This window comes from Chiloscyllium plagiosum, unplaced genomic scaffold, assembly GCF_037043375.1.
Source record: "Chiloscyllium plagiosum isolate Xiang-an unplaced genomic scaffold, Cpla_swu_hap1 HiC_scaffold_20, whole genome shotgun sequence".
Lineage (NCBI taxonomy): Eukaryota > Metazoa > Chordata > Chondrichthyes > Orectolobiformes > Hemiscylliidae > Chiloscyllium > Chiloscyllium plagiosum.
Window position 1 is genome coordinate 55290395 of NW_028270158.1, and position 21947 is coordinate 55312341.

At 40.6% G+C, this 21947-nt stretch overlaps 2 protein-coding genes across 6 annotated transcripts in view; one reads left to right on the forward strand and one right to left on the reverse strand.

Moving 5' to 3' along the window:
* The window catches only part of LOC122560523 (uncharacterized), a 45193-nt gene extending 32091 nt beyond the window's left edge, over positions 1-13102 (forward strand). Inside the window, exons 3-5 of the mRNA XM_043711225.2 lie at positions 615-739; positions 2668-4108; positions 12221-13102. Of these exons, the coding sequence (XP_043567160.2) occupies positions 615-739; positions 2668-4108; positions 12221-12676 (2022 nt within the window). The 3' untranslated portion in view covers positions 12677-13102. The remainder of the gene's footprint in view (positions 1-614; positions 740-2667; positions 4109-12220) is intronic.
* LOC122560524 (sodium/mannose cotransporter SLC5A10) overlaps positions 1-21947 on the reverse strand; it is a 147028-nt gene that overhangs the window by 72110 nt on the left and 52971 nt on the right. For all 5 annotated transcript variants that reach the window (XM_087997961.1, XM_087997963.1, XM_043711228.2 and 2 more), the window contains 3 exons: positions 20539-20619; positions 12838-13043; positions 11383-11518 (listed from right to left, as the gene is read on the reverse strand). In XM_087997961.1, coding sequence (XP_087854087.1) covers positions 11383-11518; positions 12838-13043; positions 20539-20619 — 423 coding nt within the window. The remainder of the gene's footprint in view (positions 1-11382; positions 11519-12837; positions 13044-20538; positions 20620-21947) is intronic.

The following is a 21947-nucleotide window of genomic DNA, read 5'->3' on the forward strand; positions in this document are numbered from 1 at the left end:
TGCAAATCTGTTTTAAAGTGCAGCTTTATGAGCTGTAGCCTGCTGGATAAGGAACACTTTAAAGTGGTTTGGTCAACTTAGAATTCTTCAGTATGTATTAAAATCAAAGATGACCATTGATCCTTCCCTGGACAATATCCATTTGCCCAGTTACCAGAACTATTTACCCTCCAGAAGAAAAATAACCAACAACGCACAAATAAATTCCAGAAATTCACTAATTCCCGAACATAATTGGTAAAATATGCTGACTCCATTTAAATTGAAGTTTAAGCCATTTGAGAAAGCAATATAACAACAGACTAACTCCCATGCACAGAATCCTTGTACCTCATACCTCTTGATGTCAGAGTGACGAAGCTAAAGTTATGCCAAATTACAACTCAGGACTTACTTTGACCATTGGAACCACGATGACAAGTCATTAATTAATGCCAGTAAACACATGCAATCAACTTTTGGAGCACTCATCAGATATCTTGCCAAGTCAAGAGGGAGTATTTGCATCATGTATGCTGCCATGAATGAAAAATGAAATCATAACATCTAGTTTCTCACTTCTTTTAAAGGGACAATGGCCTTTATAAAAATATACTTTTTTATTGCTCCTTTAGAACCTGCGAGTCTACTGTGTTGGTGGGACTGAATTCCACACACGTTCAGCCAAAACGATTGTAGGAAGACAAATGCAAAAATTTCTACTAATCGATGGAGATCGAGCAGCGTGTGGATCATATAGGTAAGCTGATTTTCAAAAAAAAGAGAAAATTCAAAAGAGAATTTCAGCTTGTGCACCCTCTTCAGAGAAACTGATGAGTTTTTTTCCTTTCACTTCAGCTGAAATGAGATTTAAATGTTCCTACAATGGGTATTTTATCCCAAAAGCACAATCTAGTTCGAAAAGGAGCATTAATTTGCTCAATGGTAGTACTTTATGTGTTTGTTTCTCACCTTCCTTCATCTCACTCTCTTGCTGTGACCTGAACTCTTCCTTATGAACTTATGTCACTTCATCTCAAATAAATTAATGTTACTTACCTTGAGCATTCCATATAGTAGTGAGTTCCACAATGTAGTCTCCCTCTAATATAAATTTTTATCTAATTTTTTAATTGGATGTTTTTAAATGACAGCCTGATATTAATGACTCCTGATTTTTGATTTCTCCAGAGGTGGAAACACCTCAAAGGATACTCCATGTGGTAGTAAATCCCACTCCTCTGAAGTAGACAGTCATCAACCAATATCACTAATAACTTTGAGGCTTAATATTCTGGACAAACATCAAGTCCAATAGATCACAGACTTGTTATGGTGTAGATGGAAGTCATTTGCTTGATCATATCAGCACTGGTTCTCTAATTAGGACTTTGTGCCATTCTCCCATTCTTTCTTCACTATTTCTATTTGGATAATCATCTAATTCCCTCTTAAATGTCTTAATTGAACCTGGTGCCTCCACACGTTTGTCAATGCATTCTCGACTCTAACTAATTATTGTTTGAAAAAATGTTTTTCTCCTATCGCATTTATTATTTTCCCAAATCATTTCAAATTTGTTCATTCTTATCTTTTTACAAATGGGAACATATTTTTTCCTTGACTGCTCTGTCCAGATCTCCCATGACTTTGAAAACTATCCAATCTGCTCTTAGCCGTCCCTTCATCAAGGACAATGGTCTGGGTCCAGGGACGAGAAACTTCATTTTGTCAAACTTGTTCTGCACTCTTTCCAATGCATTCATATCCTTCCAAAGTATGGCATCCAGCACTGTACACCAATACTCCAGATGAAGTCTGACTACAGACTTATATAGGAACAGCATAACTCCCCTGCTCTTGTACTCGACATCACTCTTAATAAAGCCAAGGATAGTCTGTGCCTTACTAACCATACTCGCTGTCTGTACTAACACTGTTAATGACTCATGCACTTATTTACCATGTTTCTCTACTCCTGCACACCCTGTGGAATAGTACCCTTTATTTTATCCTATCCCTGTATTCTTTATCCCAAATGTATCAAAGGTTCTATGCTGTTCTCCTCACAGTGTGCCCCATTGCCAAGAATGAAAATGGAAGGAGCAGGAATTAATCAATGATGCAAAACTAGTGCTGATTAATTATTTGCCCTTTCGTACAGCTGAGACCATTTTCTTTTCAATTTCCTTTGGCAGAGTGGAACAGGCTGGTGATAAACTGCTGTCCATGTTGTGCCACACTCAAGATGAGTTTTGAACTCAAAACAGCTCTCTGAGTTGACAAGCCTGAGTGTGCCTGCGTGCTGCTGTATATTGTGGCAAGAGCAACAATGTAGTGGGTGTGTTGAAACATAAGATTTGACTGATTTATATAGTAATATAGTAATTTATATATTCAATTTATATAGTAATTAAATGGCAAGAATCAGAAAATATTTGTTTGCTGGATTTAGAGAAAGTCAGAAGTCGCACAACACAGGTTTATTTGAAATCACAAGCTTTCAGGTGACAAAGGAGCATGCTCTGAAAGCTTCTGATTCCAATTAAACCTGTTGGACTATAACCTGGTGTAACTTCTGACTTTGTCCATCCCAGTCCAACACCAGCACCTCCATGTCAGGATTTAGAGATTCATGTAAGTCAACGCATGAATTTAGACATTTTTTATCCTTTTTTTTCCTTTCAGCTTTACTTGGACTGCATCGAGACTAGATCGTAATGTCGTCACTGTGATTTCTGGTCAAGCTGTAGAAACGTTTGATTATGAATTCAGAGAACTGTTGCACTTTTCAAAAGCAGTTAACATGCGCGAACTAAACTTGGCTCCAGAAGTAGCAGAACCTGAACCTGTTCAGCAGGCACCTGCTCTAACGGCAGAACAAAGTGCTGCTATTGCCAGGAAGCTCATAAACCCTAAGTATGCTCTCGTGCGGGTAAGTGACCAGAACACTGGTTCAGATGGATCCGAGAAGAAAAATGACCCTAATGGTATGAAACAGTCAAACGAACCAAATAAGGGACAGAAGGCTGCAATGGCAGCAGACCCCAAAGACGAAGACTCCATAATTCATCCAGCTCTATTGAATATGCCCAAAGTGGACATGTTTCTTTATCTTCCTCCTTATCCAGAGATCCCTCAAAATGAGAATCAACAGCCAAATGGTGTCACGAACACCAAGGAGAGAAATCACGTACTTTCTCAAAGTGATATAGTGGATATGGTCTCCAGCATAAAACCAGATCCCTCTAATCCAGCATTGGTTCAGCAGAAGGAAGCAACTTCTAAAACCCCAGGCATTAGTCAGACACAAGATTTAACAGTGAAGGAAAATCAATGTCAAAGAGATGGAAATGACATGGACACAGAAAATAAACAAAGAAAGGATTCGCTAATCATAAATAAAATGATTAAAGTTTCAAAACATAAGCAGAAGAAAAGTAGAACTGTGGGAAAACTGGCCTTAAAGCAGACAGAATCTACTGCCATAGCCTCCACACAGGACAAAGACGAAGCATTGCACAATAGCACCAAGTCTGTAGAAAACCTACATACAGACTCCAGTGTACCAACATATAGAGAACATGGCATCAAGCAAGTAGATCATGACTCAGAGAGAGAGGATCATAAAGAGGAGGAAGCGTTAACACTTGCCATGGATGAAATCAAGGTTGTTACAGAAAACAACAAAGCAGAATCCGAGCATGAGATCCCTCTAAAGGAGGCTGACTTGTGTCCAGAGGTTGACTGTCCATCAAATCCTTCAACAAATTACACTCCGGACTGGAATACAGACACCAGCTCTTTGCATGAGCCATCATCTGACTCCGATGACTTCTATGATTGTGAATTTGATGACAATGAGGTGAAAGGATCAGAATCTCAGCTGAATAAGGTCAATGATGAATTTATGATCGGAGAAGTGACCAATTTTGTCAGCCGGGCCACTTTTGCACGGCCTTCAAATAATTATAAAGAACTATCCCACTCAATGAACGATTTAAGAGAAGGCAAAACTGTAGAAAATAAAGGTGTGAACGCTTTCTTCCAGGAGAGAGCGAACTTGAGGAGGAAGGCTCTGAATAAATTAAAGGTTACACTGGCAATAAATTATCATGATAAATTCCAGGTAACTTTCTCATCTGATATTTTTTACTATATGTTTAGCATACATTGCCAAGCAAATGATGTTTATAAACAAAATGTTAGCTAGTGATGCCTAGGTGGAAGCAAACTTATCAAAGCAATGCCTGTGAATAGCTAGTGGCAATTCACTTTATTTTTAACACTGAATACTTCAACAAATGCCAAGTGTCCAAGCAAAACGGTTGCTGGATTCTGGAGAAATTTATCTCATAACACTCTCACTTTTTCACCAGAAAACCAGCTTACCATTCTATCATGCATTTTGCATGAGGAGATTTGGAGGTTCAGGTGCACAACTTTTTTAAATGCCACAGAAAGGTGTAGAAAATAATCAAGGCAGCTAATGGAAGGCTGGTCTTCCTATCTAAAGGACTGGAGTGTCAGGATGCCGATGTTACACTGCAGTTATATAAAACTCTAGTTAGACACCACTTGGAGTACTGTGAGTACCTGTACACCACACCTTAGGAAGAACATTTTTGGCCCTGAAGCAGGTTCAATCCGGGTTTACAAGGATAATGCCTGGACTTCAGGGGTTAAGTAATGAGGAGAGATTAGACAAATTAAACCTTTATTCTGTAGAATTTAGGAGTTTAAGGGATGATCTATTCGAGGATTTTAGGATATCGGGGTAGATCAAGATAAAACTATTTCCAATGGTCGAAGATTCAAGAACCCAGGGCATAGTCTAAGAATTAGGAGAGATGTTCAAAAGCACTTCAACATGCAAAGAGTAGTGGAGATTTTGTGACTCTTGTTCAAATGGCGTTCACTGCTAATTCAATTGTTAATTTTAATTCTGAGATAAACTTATTTTTATTAATCAAGGATATCAAGGCATATGGACTCAAGGCAGACATATGGAGTTAGGCCACAGCTCAGCTATGATTTTATTGAATGGTGGAGCAAGTTGGGATGAAGAGCTTATCATGTGAGGAGTAGTCGAGAATTCTGGGTCTGTACTTGGAGTGTACAAAGATGAGGGGGTGTCTGATTGAAACTTTGAGAACGCTGAGAGGCCTGAATAGAGTGGATGTAAAAAAGATGTTTCCACAAGCAGGAGACACTAGGGCCTGAGGGTACAGCTTCCCAGTGAAGGGATGATGCTTTAGAACTGAGAGGAGTGGGAGTTTTTCAGCCAGAGGGTGATTAATCTGGGAACTCATTTCTGCAGAAGCCTGTCAAAGCCAAGTTTTATTGAATGTATTTAAGGCGAAGGTAGATAGGTTCTTGATCAGTAAGGGGATCAAAGGTTATGTGGAGAAAGCAGTAAACGCTGTATTACACCTGGTCCTGTGATTGTCCCACCCTGTGAATGGGTTAAAATTGCCACCGTTATATTTAGAAGCCCACATGTGGAAGGTGGATCTGGAGCAGAAAGCATTTGCCCTCAAAGATGCTGCCAATTTAGTTTGAATCAGAATATGCCAAAAGAAACCCTGGCTCCAAAGGTAGAAATAAGCACAAGAACCGCTTTTAAAGTAAGATGAAGATCTGAACATGCACAAGCGAATGAACAAGCATGTTCTCAATTCGCACCTCACAGTAACTGCAGTAATGGACAATCTGGCTTTGATATCCAATTTGCTATCAGAATGGTTTTGTTTCTTGATTAACAGGGATTTATTAGCTTGGTACCTGCTATATCTCCAACATTCTGTGATTGGAACTGCCGACGCTAATTGTGAATGTACATTGCTCAATCCTTATTCAGTGGAATTAAATGTGATTCAACATAAAATATGTCAAAGCTACGCCAATTCAACAATTTGAAATTTATTCAGATTTATGATTCCATTATTAGTCTTTTTAAAAACTTCTGTAAAGATTTTTTTTCTGTGTTACATACTATTGCGCATGAATGTAACACAAAGTGTGCTTATTGTTCATTAGATTAGATTTCCTACAGTGTGGAAACAGGCCCTTCAGCCCAACAAGTCCACACCGACCCTCCAAAGAGTAACCCACCCAGACCCATTCCCTCTGACTAATGCACCTAACACTATGGGCAATTTAGCAAGGCCAATCCACCTGACTTGCACATCTTTGGACTGTGGGAGGAAACCGGAGCACCCGGGGGAAACCCACGCAGACACGGAGAGAATGTGCAAACTCCACACAGACAGTCGTCCGAGGCTGGAACTGAACCTGAGACCCTGGTGCTGTAAGGCAGCAGTGCTAACCACTGAGCCACCATGCCGCCCACTTGAAAATTTTTTAATCTTCATGTCTCAGCATGCTGAGGGGAGAAAAAGGCACTAACTTTCCCCAAAATAATTTGATTAAAAACCCACAAGAGTATTTTTCTTAGACTGAAGATGAAGATCTCAGAGGCAATAATGTTTGATGCTTTCCATTTTGCTTTCTCGGTTTGCTATATATGAGAATTCCTCAATCTGATTGGTTGCTCAGCTGCCTGTCCCTGGAAGTCAGTGGTTCAGGTAGAAATAGTGCCTGTATCAAATTAACGCTGTAATAAGAGAAGTTGACATAACAGAGCTTGCCAGATACTTAAGGTGCAGCTTTCTTCAAGTCAGCAATGTTGTCCCTTTACTGCTGACCACTAATTATCTGGGAACACAGTTTGACTGAATTTAGAACATCCTGTGGCACTATTTGCAGAAAAACAGTGCACCTTCCTGATAACCAGGCCCATATTTACCATGAACCTATACAACAACAAAACATTTGCCAATTAGTTCTGTTGTTTGTTGTTGGACCTAGTATGCAAAATTAACTGCTGCTTAATAACATTTGCCTTGATTATCCAATGAAATAGGACATTCCTGTGTCCCTTGTTTCTCAGGACAGTAACCACTCAAGGAGATGTGTCCGCAGTAGATTTCCCATTCCATAAAACCCATCCCAGAACGAATACCCTAATCATTAATGACTGGGTGGTTTCAAATTGTAGCCACATGATGCCATTCTGACTGGTGGTTAGTCAGTATCTAGGGTGGGGCTGGAGGATGGAGCAGGCCCTGATTGGTGGAAGGGATGTCGATCTCCACTTGCCAACCAATAATCATGGAGGGTCTTGAATTTATACAGAGATCGCCCAGTGTGCATGCTCTACTTTCTAAACCTTTGTCATGAGACTTTTCCAGATAGCAGTTTCCTGTGAACAGCAATAACCATAAAGCCAACATGTCCATGCAACTGGACTAATGAGCAGTGACCTGCACATGAGATGTGTGAATGTACCAAGAGCCAGATTTGAGTACCCTCTTGTAACCATGGATGGTGTGGGTGTGCGCTGTGGCTGTGTCACCCAGATTCACTTTAGAAAATGATGCTTCCATCAACATACTCGCGTCCATTGAGGGTTTACATTACCCTTCATGACATGTTGGCCACAGTTGTGTTTGAGCTGAAAATGTGTTGCTGGAAAAGCGCAGCAGGTCAGGCAGCATCCAAGGAACAGGAGAATCGACGTTTCGGGCATAAGCCCTTCTTCAGGAAGGGCTTATGCCCAAAACGTCGATTCTCTTGTTCCTTGGATGCTGCCTGACCTGCTGCGCTTTTCCAGCAACACATTTTCAGCTCTGATTTCCAGCATCTGCAGCCCTCACTTTCTCCTCACAGTTGTGTTTGGTTGATTATCATTCTACCTAAAGGGAAGGAAAAGTTCATGCAGATGCGGAACAAATGGAGATGAGAGGAGAGGGAAAAGTGCGAGGGGGAATAACAATACAAGGGATTATATGATGAATGGTAGTGGTAGAGGATCAGAAGGACCTTGGTGTGATCCAAAGATCCTCGAAGGTAGCAGGACAGGTAGATAAGCTGGTTAAGAAGGGATGTGGGATCCTTGCCTTTATTGGTCAGGCTAGAGCAAGGAGGTTATGATGGAGCTATATAGGACATTGAGTAGACCACAGCTGGAATACTGTGGGCAGTTCTGGTTGCCACATTATAGCAAATTTGAAATTGCATGAGAGAGGGTGTGGATAGGTGTTTGATTATTGGAATGGCCACATTAGGCTGAAGGGCCTCTTTTCATGCAGCAATACTCTGATCCTATGACTGGGTAAAGTAAGGAGGTTCATAGTAGCTTCAAGGAAGGGATGAGTTATAAAAGAATTATGTTTACTCTTTGGCACAATATTAGTTTTATTCTGCATGCTCTGTCCTTTACACTTAAATACTATGGAGAGCGATAAGTTATTCAACTAGAGGACAAGCCAGAAGGTGAGCTTTGTGAATTGAGAGGCCATTTCTAGCTGCAATATATTCACTATAGTTCATCATGTTCAAGTTGCTCAATGGAAATAACAGATGTTTGTTGGTTTCTTCTATAATGACCATAAGTCACATTGTCTTATCCAAATCCAGCAGCTGGTTTATGCAAAAATAAACTTATTTCCTGGGCTGTGCTTAACAACAAAAAGAAAAGGATTTATCTCGACCCGCCATGTAACATAATATTTATTTAATGGGCCACCTTATCATGTAACACAGGAATAATACTGGTATGATATGAGTAACAGGTCTATGAGATGAGAATGGGTGTTTGTTTTGTGTACGGCACATTTGGAAAATGCACTCCAGTTTCACTGTGACCCTGCCTAAAATCAAACCAATAATGCTGGTGCCAAACGTCACTGTTTTAAGATTGCTATCCTTATAAAGGTTGGTTCATTCTCACTATGCTTTTTACAGTGGGGAAATCTGGAGCCAGGAAACCTTCTTCAATAACTTAGTGGTAGGAGACAATGGGAAAATTCTTCCTTTTTTTTTCTTCTTGCGTTCAAATCTGAGCTTTATCCACGAAAATGTCAGGCCTTTAATTGGATCTGTCTGCAAAATACCTTGTTACCGATCTGTCCAGTTTTAGGAGGAGCAAGTGCAAATGGGCACCAGTTCCTGATTTAAATGTTTGTTTATTTTTTCACAAGTGATTAATATTTCACCTCAATAGAAACAGTTCCCTTAAAAAATAAATGAATTATCAAGGGAAAACTCCAGACTATGGCTATGTAATTATTGTAAAAACCAGGAGATGGCCCATGGTAAAACATAAACAAATGAAGTTGAAGATTTTAATCTGACTTTTGAGCATTAATCTTCATTTAAAGACAGACCCAAACTAATGTCTATTTCTAAAGTGGTGCTGTTTGCACACTTCTGTTTTCCATGAATAGATGCTTACCGACATTGTTTAATGTGTATATTTTACATTGTGAAAAATTCTAAAGAACAAACAGCTAATAGTTTACATAATTATGAGCAACACTTTGTACTTATACAGCACTGTTTTAACCTCAAACATTGCTAGATGCTATGCAGTGTGCAATAGAATATAATATGACTTTTACTTATACAACTGTATTTGGAACTATTGCAATATCTATGACATGTATGAAGTGTCATTTAGCAGGGAGAAGTCTATTACTAAGTATCTTATTGTCATAACCACTTTATAAATAGTATAAAGGTGGCGTTTATGACTCTCACACAGTGACTAAGACTGAAATTATAGCAGCCAGACGCCACTGATTGACAGGACTAGACTCTCACGTTACACAATAACTGTCCAACATTGTGTATATTCCTGAACAATGGAGGGACAGGAAAAGGCCTTTCTCACATTGGCTTGTGAGTGCACACACAAAAACATAGAAACATTGAGCAGGAATAGACCATTCGGCCCTTTCAGCTTGCTCTGCCATTCAGTATGGTCATGGCCGATTATCCCACTCAGTGACCTGTTCCCATTTTCACCATATACCCCTTGATCCTTTTAGCCCTAATAACTATAAACTAACTTGGTTTTGAAAATGTTCAATGCTTTGGCCTCAGCTATTATCTGTGGCAGAGAATTCCACAGACTCACCACTCTGGGTGAACATATTTCAGCTTATCTCATTCCTAAATGGCCCACCCCTTGTCTTTAGACTATGAACCCTGGATGTAGTCTTCCAAAGAAACTGTAATTTCTAGCAATCTGGTGTCTGTTTGAATTCCACATCATCTGCAATAGGGACAGGGGTAGACCATTCAGCTCCTTGAGCCTCTTTCTCCATTCAATGAGATCATGGTTGATCTGTGGCCTAACTATTTATCTGCCTTTGGCTGATATCCCTTAATAATCACTTTGCTCAACCAAAGTTTATCTGTTTCAGATTTAAAATGAATATGTGATCTATCATCAACTGTCATTTACAGAAGGAAGTTCCAAATCTCTCTCACTCTATGTGTGGAGAACTGCTTCCTAACATCCATCCTGAATGGTCTGGCCCTAATGTTTAGACAATGTCCCTATAGTTTTAGTAGCTCTCACCAGGGAAAATAGTTTATCTTTATCTGCAGAACAGTCTAAACATTAACTCTGTTTTTCTCTTAACAGATGCTGCCAGAGCTCCTGTGCTTCTCCAGCACTCTGTTTTGTCTCAGGTTTCCAGCATCTGTGATTCTTTGTGTTTGGTACTGCCTGTAGCAGAGGTCAGCTATCCATCAGGAAAACAACAGCCTTCTAACACTGAGCCTCAGTATAGTCTTGTGCAACTTAAAACAGATTCTCCTATCATTCTCTAATCAATTTAGTTACACAATCATACAATCTATTGTCTGATAAAACTCGATCAAATCACTCCTGATCCATGCCTCTGAAGTATTATGTCACAGGTCTTTGACCAGTTTTGATAACCAAGATGACTCAAAGTTGGAATCCATCTAATGGCTGTCTCACATTTATGATGAGCATTGTAACTGTTGACATGATATATCATCAATTTTAAAAATTCATTTAGAGCATTTGACCTTAGGACATTCCCAATGGCTAACAATCAATTAAGTACACTTATACTATGGTCACTGTTGTAATACGGTAACATGGCAGCTAATTTGTGCACAGCAAGATTTTAAAACTACAACATTGTAATGACCAGATAATCTGCTTGTTTCACATCAATTGAGGGATAAATGTTGAGCAGGATGCTCTCTCTGATTTTCTTTGACATAGCGCCTTGTTATCTATTACAGCTAGCTAAAGTTGAACCTCAATTTCACATATTACCTTCAACAATGCAGCACTCTGGCAGTAATGCTCTGGATTATCAGTCTGTCTTTTTGTGTTGAAGTCTCTAAAGTTGGACTTGAAGCCATGACATTCTGACTCAGAAGTGAGTGGTGTGAACTGACCCACAATGGACATTACTATTTATATACAATTGCAAAATCTATAATAACATCCTTTGGAAAATGTTCAAAGATTTAAACAAGACTTAGGAAAAATGATAGCTTGAACTCCATTACCTGGATAGAGGGCACGGCTGATCATCCCGGGCATTATAATGAAAATCATAGGCAGCATTTTGAGATAGCTTGCCAGTATTGAACCACCCTTTGCATGGCTCAGGTTCTTCGCAGATAGTGACCGTTGCACAATTACCTGACAAATTAGATATATTTTTCATTGATTAATTTACTGCTAGCAACAGGTCAATGCCATTGAGCTCCTCAAACTTGCTCTGCCATTCAATGGAATCATGGCTTATCTGCATTTTAGCTCCATCTACCCACTCCTAATCCATCCATCTGTATCCCTTAATACTGGCATGAGATTCTCTTCGGGGGAGCTAGAGTAGACTCGATGGGCCAAATGGCCTCTTTCTACAATGTAGAAAGTCTGTGATTGAGATTTCACTTTTGAAAGGTGACTGTTGAAAAAGTCTTCATGAAAGTAAGTAAGGGGACGCAGTTAAACTATTTTGCATTTCTAGTTGTAAAACAGAACTCTCGAAAACAAAATATCGTCCAAAAGTTGATGTTGGTTTTGCTTAGCAAGTTGTCACTTTTAGGTGAAGTAACAACAGGACACAGCTTGACTGACAGGAATAAAAGTTAAAATAAACTGAGGACAGTCTACTCATGTTAACTGGAACTTGGCTACTCCCTTAAATGACTAGATTTGTTTGTGGAGCAGGCGTACCTGGGAAAACAAGCAAAAGTACACAGATATCAAACGACCTTGTTTCGCATCAATGCTATAACATGTTTAACACAAATTTCAAGTCAGATAAACAGCAAACCCAACACATTTGCCTCTCAATCTACCTGACTAACTCATTCAAATGTTTTTTCTTTGTTACAGAGAGAAAGATACATAGCCCCCACAAAGTCAGCAGCTGCTTTACTCCGGTCAAATGTAGATACTCGGACTTTTCAACCACTGCGTATTGTTTCAAGCAGCCCTGATTTGAGCAAAAGTAGAAGACTAATGCTGCAGTCCAGTGGCCTCCAAAACTCAAAAGTACCATGCAATAATTACCAAAAGGCCGCACCACGCCGGTCAGTGACATCATTGTTTGAACAGAAAGGACTGGGCAGACCTGATTCGACAGTAGGGTTGAGTGTGACTGAATCCAGACTATACAATAACTGCACCAGTGGAATCGCCATGGATTCAAACCTTTCTTCAATGAGCACAACTGCTCCTTTTGGTCTCTCCATCTCCAAATTGACAACGCAAAAGAACTTGAATGCAAAGTTGCCAGTTAACAAAGTTGCCCAAATGTCAGAGTCCACACCAAAAGCATTGACCAAGTGACCCATCGAAGCACAGTAAATTGAACAAATATCCTCTGAACTAAACATCTAAGCTGTGCTATCTGGGACAAATCTGAGTATTTAACATAGATCCTGCATTTGGGATTGTGTATATCAAAATATATAAGAAAATGAATGTAAGGTGAAATATGTTTACATTACCTGATCTGTGCACCAATACCACATCGCCAGGATGCTCAGTCCAAAGATCATGCCGGTCCATGGGAGATCTCCAGTCACTGGGTCTCTGAACAGATGCATGGCATCTGCCCTGGGGAGATGGCACGTTGTGTTGGGAATAATCTTTGTTGGAACTGCCTTTAGGTATACACTTTCCAAGTTGTGGTACCCTCCGATCTTATTAAAAGCTACAAAAATAATGTAAATAAGATTTTTTAAAAATACATTAAAAGCTATTGTGCCAGTCCAGCTGCTATAATTATTGATCTTGCTGAGTTTTATCTATGGAACCTGTATATTTATTTCAGGATTTGGTGCAGTAGCCAATTGAGCTCTTGTAGGAGATGCTTATGTGTACTAAACCTATTCTTTCAAAATAATAATGTCAATGAGCCAAATGGACAGTCTAACTCTACTTTGAAGTTTTATTCACAAAGAATTGTCTCTGAAGTCTTCACACATTTATCCCTGATATCTCATTCTTATTCTGTTTAGTCAAATGTGATCTTATATAATAGAAAAGGTTGAGGAAACATATTTTCAGATCTGGCCTTGCCCTTCACCTCCTAGAAGTGGCCTCCTCTTTTTAGGAGCATTACAATATGAAGTTTGCCATCACAAGTTGCTCTTGAACCACTACAGTCTGTATGTGTTAGGTATACTCACACTGCTGTTAAGAAAGAAGTTCCCAGAATGGTGAAGGAAGTGTGATCCAAATTCCAAGTTATGATGTGTAACTCAGAGGAGATTTGCAGATGTGCTTTCTGCCCTTGTTCTTCTAGGTGGTCATGGTCACTGGTTTGGAAGATGCTGCCTTTGCAAATTTCCTGCACTATTCTACCTACAGGCTATTCTAAATATTGACCATTCCAGCCCTTTGACTGGAGACTTTCTCATTAGCTGTATCCTAAATGGTCATCCTTGTCCTGAGATTATAAACCCTGAGTGTTTGGCTCTCCAACCAAGCAAAACAGCCTCTTGGTATCTAACCTCTCAATCTTCTAAACTCTAATAATTCTACTTGATGGCTCTTCACAAGACAACTCTCTCATGAATCAATCTATTGACTGTAACGCTCAAGGCAGATATATTCTACCTTGATCTTGTACACAGGAGTGGTCTCACCAAAGCTCTGTTTGCAACAAGACTTATTTACTCTTCTTCTGAACTTTTTATTTCTCTATTTTGTAATTTGTTCCTACGATCTGAATTGCTGGATTTTTTCCTTCCTTATTTTTCTAATCTTTTTCATAAAAGCTTGCATGGAAGAATCTCGTACCTAGATACCTGGTACCTAAGATGGTGCCATAAGTGGCAAAAGTAAACATTTCACTACTTATTTGAGTACATGTGATAATAAAGCTAATTCAATTCAACCCCCTTATAATAAAAGTTAACACACCATTGAATTCCTTATTTGCATATTGCACCTACATTTTAACTTTATCAGTTGTATACAAGGAAACCCAGCAGGAAATCTAGAATTTTCTCATAATCCAAAATCCTGACACAAGTGATCAACCTCCTGCCTCTTCACTGCTATTGATGTTTAAATCGCTCTTTATTGGTACCTGGTAAAACCTCACCTTGAAAACTATACCCAGTTTCAGTTAAAGTACTTAAGTACCTCAGGCGGTCTGGCATTTTTTGAGTCTGAGTCTCATTCAATTTTATCTTTACATATTTCAACATCATCATTGAGGAAGATCATAAAAATCAGACAGCAGATAGGCCCATCCCAGTCTGAGGAGACAAGCCTCATTACTGTGGGCTCTGGAATCTGTAAATGCATAAAAGGCCCTGTTCTGTAAATCACCAGATGAAGATAATGGGCCTGGATTGAAGTGGGAGTTTATTGAGGCAATGAGGGGCTAGGACTAAACATGTTTGGCAAGCATTTGGTCCAGTATAGGGTGCAAATATGAGGGTGATTGTGGGGGTTGGAATCCAGGATGACAACAACCCATTGCATCCTTGTGAAGCCTAATAGAATCTACTGGATTCCACCAACATTAACTGTAATTGGACCATTTTGGCTGAATCGGAGGTAGATTTGAGCTCCATTGTGCCTGATCCTTTCCTGTAATGAGGCTGTTGTGTAGCTCAGGATGCTCTGACTTCCATATCAAACAGGCCTGCTGCTTGGAACAGTGGATCCTCTAGGCAACCAGTGATGGCCTATTTCAAAATGTTGTGGGTTACCAGTCCTCAACAATCACTGTAAAGTCTCCATCAATTAAAGTGGATCAATTAAAGAATAACTCTTACACAGAATTGTGAGAAACTCTTGTGACAAAGATCATAGGAGTATTGAAAAAATAATGATTTGGGGAGGGAGAGAGCTACTTGACTGACTAGTCAAGACTTATCTGATCAGATGATGGAGACTGTTCACTTTCTAATAAGTGGTAGGAAGGCAGAGAGTTCTGGGGATGGACATCAGGGTGAGAGTGTGGGGCCTGGTTGGATCATGTGACAATACCTTTAGAATATGCCCAATCTGCCATATCAGAATATGGCAACAGCTAACTAGATCAAGAAATGGCAACAGGTGGTAATCCCTTTGTTTTTTTTTTGGGGGGGGGGGGGATAGCAGTGTAGGGAGGAACAAAATTACATTTGGGGAGGGAGGACGGGAAACATTTCTGGCTGTAAGAGCTGCTCCTTTTGTTTTTTGAGGTATTTTAGGTGTTGGAGGTGATTTCCTCGAATTCCAGGAGTAACAATTACTGTTTTATATGCTGTTGCATTGTTTTGGAACTTTGGAAAAAAAAAGTCAAAACAACAGCAGTTTAAAAGGGAGAAGGGCAGACAAAGGAAGCACATGGTGAGGACAATGCAGGAGAGAGAGAGCGAGAGAGAGAACCTGCACAGTTACTGCCTTTGCTGTTTGAATTCGTGTATCGCTGGACATTGGAGTGCGTCTGGGAAAATTAACAAACAGTGAAATTCACAACTAATATTGGAGGAACTATTGGGTGAAGTTCACAGCACAGAATCAGATAAGTTAATTGTTGTTTTAAGTCTGTCCAAGAGAAAGGCTGCAGTAGTGGGTACAGTGGATTCTTTCTTGGTTATATGTTTTTGGAGATAAGTCTCTTGATTAAACTTAAAATATAAGCCATAGCTATTAATTTAACCCGGGGCAGTGTTTGTAGAGGAATAAGACGGTGTTATTTTCTGGGTCTGTAGATTGTGAAGGAGCAAAAATGGCCTTTGCAGTGATATGTACTTCTTGACAGATGTGGGAGTTTAAAGAGAGTTTAAGGGTTACTGCGGATTATATCTGCCATAAATGCTGTTGAATGTGAATCTTATCAGATCGAGTGGATCAGTTGGAGAGACAGATAGAAGCGATGAGGAATTTGCAACAGCTACAGTATGTGATGGATGGCAGTTATAGGAATGGGGGAAAGTCTCAGATACAGTCACATAGATGGGTTAACTCCAGGAAGGGTGAGAGAGGTCAGCACCTAGGGCAGGAGTCTTTTGTGGATATACCCATTTCAAACAGGTATGCTGTTTTGGAAAATGTAGGGGGGGGGTGATGGGTTCTCAGGGGAACGTAGCACGAACAGCCAAGTTTCTGGTGTTGAGACTGGCTCTAATGCAATGAGGGGTATGTCGGCTTCCAAGAGATCAATTGTGTTAGGGGATTCTGTAGTCCGAGGTGCAGACAGACGTTTCTGCGGCCAGCAGAGAAAAATCAGAATGATGTGTTGTTTCCCTGGTGCCAGGATCAAGGACATCTCAAAGAGGGTGCAGAATGTACTCACGGGGGGGAGAGGGACCAGCAAGAGGTCATTGTCCACATTGGAACCAACGACATAGGCAGGGAAAAGGTTGAGATTCTGAAGGGAGATTACACAGAGTTAGGCAGAAATTTTAAAAGGAGGTCCTCAAGGGTTGTAATATCTGGATTACTCCCAATGCTATGAGCTAGTGAGGGCAGGAATAGGAGGATAGAGCAAATGAGGAGCTGGTGTATGGGAGAAGGATTCACATTTTTAGATCATTGGAATCTCAATTGGGGTAGAAGTGAGCTGTACACGAAGGACAGATTGCACGTAAATTAGAAGGGGACTAATATACTGGCAGGGAAATTTGCTAGAACTGCTTGGGAGGATTTAAACTGGTAAGGTGGGGGGATGAGACCCAGGGAGATAGTGAGGAAAAAGATCGATCTGAGTTGGGTACAGCTGAGAACAGAAGTGAGTCAAACAGTCAGGGCCAAGGTAGGACTAATAAATTAAACTGCATTTTTTTTAGATTAGATTAGATTACTTACAGTGTGGAAACAGGCCCTTCGGCCCAACAAGTCCACACCAACCCGCTGAAGCGCACCCATCCAGACCCATTCCCCGACACCTAACACTATGGCAATTTAGCATGGCCAATTCACCTAACCTGCACATTTTTGGACTGTGGGAGGAAACCGGAGCACCCAGAGGAAACCCACACATTTCAATGCAAATGGGCCTAACAGGGAAGGCAGATGAACTCAGGGCATGGGACTGGGATATCATAGCAATTACGGAAACATGGCTCAGGGATGGGCAGGACTGGCAGCTTAATGTTCCAGGATACAAATGCTACAGGAAGGATAGAAAGGGAGGCAAGAGAGGAGGGCGAGTGGCATTTTTGATAAGAGATAGCATTACAGCTGTGCTGAGGGAGGATATTCCCAGAAATACATCCAGGGAAGTTATTTGGGTGGAACTGAGAAATAAGAAAGGGATAATCACCTTATTAGGATTGTATTATAGACCCCCCAATAGTCAGAGGGAAATTGAGAAACAAATTTGTAAAGAGATCTCAGCTATCTGTAAGAATAATAGGGTAGTTATGGTAGGGGACTTTAACTTTCCAAGCATCGATTGGGACTGTCATAGTGTTAAAGGTTTAGATGGAGAGGAATTTCTTAAGTGTGTACAAGACAATTTTCTGATTCAGTATGTGGATGTACCTACTGGAGAAGGTGCAAAACTTGACCTACTCTTGGGAAATAAGGCAGGGCAGGTGACTGAGGTGTCAGTAGGGGAGCACTTTGGGGCCAGTGACCATAATTCTATCCGTTTTAAAATAGTGATGGAAAAAGATAGAACAGATCTAAAAGTTGAAGTTCTAAATTGGAGAACGGCTAATTTTGACGGTATTAGGCATGAACTTTCGAAAGCTGATTGGAGGCAGATGTTCGCAAGTAGAGGGACAGCTGGAAAATGGGAAGCCTTCAGAAATCAGATAACAAGAATCCAGAGAAAGTATATTCCTGTCAGGGTGAAAGGGAAGACTGGTAGGTATAGGGAATGCTGGATGACTAAAGAAATTGAGGGTTTGGTTAAGAAAAAGAAGGAAGCATATGTCAGGTATAGACAGGATAGATCGAGTGAATCCTTAGAAGAGTACAAAGAAAGTAGGAGTATACTTAAGAGGGAAATCAGGAGGGCAAAAAGGGGACATGAGATATCTTTGGCAAATAGAATTAAGGAGAATCCAAAGGGTTTTTACAAATATATTAAGGACAAAAGGGTAACTAAGGAGAGAATAGGGCCCCTCAAAGGTCAGCAAGGCGGCCTTTGTGTGGAGCCACAGAAAATGGGGGAGATACTAAATGTGTATTTTCATCAGTATTTACTGTGGAAAAGGATATGGAAGATATAGACTGTAGGGAAATAGATGGTGACATCTTGCAAAATGTCCAGATTACAGAGGAGGAAGTGCAGGATGTCTTGAAACAGTTAAAAGTGGATAAATCCCCAGGACCTGATCAGGTGTACCCAAGAACTCTGTGGGAAGCTAGAGAAGTGATTGCTGGGCCTCTTGCTGAGATATTTGTATCATCGATAGTCCAGGTGAGGTGTCGGAAGACTGGAGGTTGGCAAATGTGGTGCCACTGTTTAAGAAGGGTGGTAAAGACAAGCCAGGGAACTATAGACCGGTGAGCCTGACCTCAGTGGTGGGCAAATTGTTGGAGGGAATCCTGAGGAACAGGATGTACATGTATTTGGAAAGGCAAGGACTGATGCGAGTTAGTCAACATGGTTTTGTGTGTGGGAAATCATGTCTCACAAACTTAATTGAGTTTTTTGAAGAAGTAACAAAGATGATTGATGAGGGCAGAGCAGTAGATGTGATCTATATGGACTTCAGTAAGATGTTCAACAAGGTTCCCCATGGGAGACTGATTAGCAAGGTTAGATCTCATGGAATACAGGGAGAACTAGCCATTTGGATACAGAACTGGCTCAAAGGTAGAAGACAGAGGATGGTAGTGGAGGGTTGTTTTTCAGACTAGAGGCCTGTGACCAGTGGAGTGCCACAAGGATCGGTGCTGGGCCCTTTACTTTTTGTCATTTACATAAATGATTTGGATGCGAGCAGAAGAGGTACAGTTAGTAAGTTTGCAGATGACACCAAAATTGGAGGTGCAGTGGACAGCGAAGAGGGTTACCTCAGATTACAACAGGATCTGGACCAGATGGGCCAATGGGCTGCGAAGTGGCAGATGGAGTTTAATTCAGATAAATGCGAGGTGCTGCATTTTGGGAAAGCAAATCTTAGCAGGACTTATACACTTAATAGTAAGGTCCTAGGGAGAGTTGCTGAACAAAGAGACCTTGGAGTGCAGGTTCATAGCTCCTTGAAAGTGGAGTCGCAGGTAGATAGGGTAGAGAAGGCGGCTAGTGGTATGCTTTCCTTTATTGGTCAGAGAATTGAGTACAGGAGTTGGGAGTCATGTTGTGGCTGTACAGGACATTGGTTAGGCCACTGTTGGAATATTGCGTGCAATTCTGGTCTCCTTCCTATCGGAAAGATGTTGTGAAACTTGAAAGGGTTCAGAAAAGATTTACAAGGATGTTGCCAGGGTTGGAGGATTTGAGCTACAGGTAGAGGCAGAACAGGCTAGGGCTGTTTTCCCTGGAGCATGGGAGGCTGAGGGGTGACCTTATAGAGGTTTACAAAATGATGAGGGGCATGGATAGGATAAATAGACAAAGTCTTTTCCCTGGGGTCGGGGAGTCCAGAACTAGAGGGCATAGGTTTAGGGTGAGAGGAGAAAGATATAAAAGAGACCTAAGGGGCAACGTTTTCATGTAGAGGGTGGTACGTGTATGGAATGAGCTGCCAGAGGATGTGGTGGAGGCTGGTACAATTGCAACATTTAAGAGGCATTTGGATGGGTATATGAATAAAAAGGGTTTGGAGGGATATGGGCCGGGTGCTGGCAGGTGGGACTAGATTGGGTTGGGATATATGGATGGGTTGGACCAAGGGTCTGTTTCCATGCTGTACATCTCTATGACTCTCGGTGATGGCCTGGTAGTATTATCACCAGACTATTAATCCATAGACCCAGGTTGTAATCCTGCCATGGCAGATGGTGGAATTTGAATTCAATAAATATCTGGAATTTGGAGTCTCGTGATGGACATTAATGAACCAATTGACAACAGTTTAATGTCATCTGCAGAAGGAAACTGCCAACCTTACTTAGTCTGGCCTGCATGTAACTCAGACACTCAACTGCCCCCTGGGCAATTAGGGATGGGTAATAAATGCTGGTCGGGCCAGTGACACTCACATCACAGGAATGAATTTTTTTTAAAAATGCAGCACCCGCCCACCGAATGAAGCCAGGGAAAAAAAATTCAGGATTCCCACGGTGAATCACACAAACAGTACCTGCAATGGTCAGTATCACTGTTCCAATAATCATGATGACTGTCTGGAGAGTGTCTGTGTAGATAACTGCAGCCAGACCACCTGAAACCAGAGTAGAAAGCAATGACATAAGAAAACAACTCGCTCATTCTTTTAATCATTCCACACCATGACAATTTTCTTCCACTGAATCAAGCAGATGGAGTGTCACAATCATAACACACTCAGCTTCTTCCACATTGCAATTACAAGAATTCTATGATAAATACATTGACGGGGATTAACAAGCACATTTTAGATTTACGAATATTGTGTACATAAGAGGTCAACAATTAACATGCTTTCTTGTAAAATCAACAAAAGAAATTTTACTAGGAGAAAAAGGTGAGGACTGCAGATGCTGGAGACCAGAGTTGAAAAATATGGTGCTGGAAAAACACAGCAGGCCAGGCAGTATCCAAGGAGCAGGAGAAATTTTACACCTAGGCATGCAGTGTCTAATTATGATACAACTGACTACATTTCAAAACTGCTCCATTAGTTCATGAAAGGTGTTATAGAAATGCAAGTCTTTCTGACGAAGGAAGAATGAATTTGAAAATGGTTTAGGTCTGATGACAACTGAGTGATATTTTACCCTTCTAAAGTTAACAATGCAATAGTAATGGTGTTTCAAACAGAGTCCATCTACTGGCCAAATAATGCAATGGCAGCCTCTGACAAATAGAGGAGCATCTGCATACTATGGCCTGAAAACACTTCAAAGGCAAGAGCGCAGAGCACTGGAAGACTCAACGTGTTCAGACAATGCACTTCCCCTTCAAAGTTAAAGTACAGTGTTCTTTTTTATATTTATCTTAGAACCATTAAACACAGAGGAGATTATTATGCATGTCATCTCAAGAGCCATTCAATCAGTCCCCACTTCCCAGTACTTTATCTCTGGCCTTCCCAATCTTTTTCCTCTCCACAAACATCCAACACCTCTGGCAAACAGAATAAGAATTTCTGAGTAACAGGAAGGAAGCAATAAAGTGAGTTTTGCATCAGCAAAATGAAACTGGGCCTTTTCGAGTGAGAGGAACAGAACACAAACCCGTTCCTGCACATTTATGTGCACAGGTTGGCCAAGCACAGAAAGCTACAGGAGGATAGCCATAACTTAGTTGGGAATGTTTGCATTTTCCTCCCAAGTTATTCAATTTGCTTTCAGTGTTGATTTGAAACACACCCAAACTCTGTGATAACGGAGGCTCCACAGGAACAAACTCTTTAGTGACTGTGCAAAGTGCTTTTGCCTGAAATTTAGGAAAGCATTGCATCAATCTACATTTATTATTTCCACTATCAGGATATCCTCATGATCTGACTTCAGCAGCAGTTTTGTGTTGTAAAGTTATATTTTTAGTCGCCCAATTCAATTTGCTTTC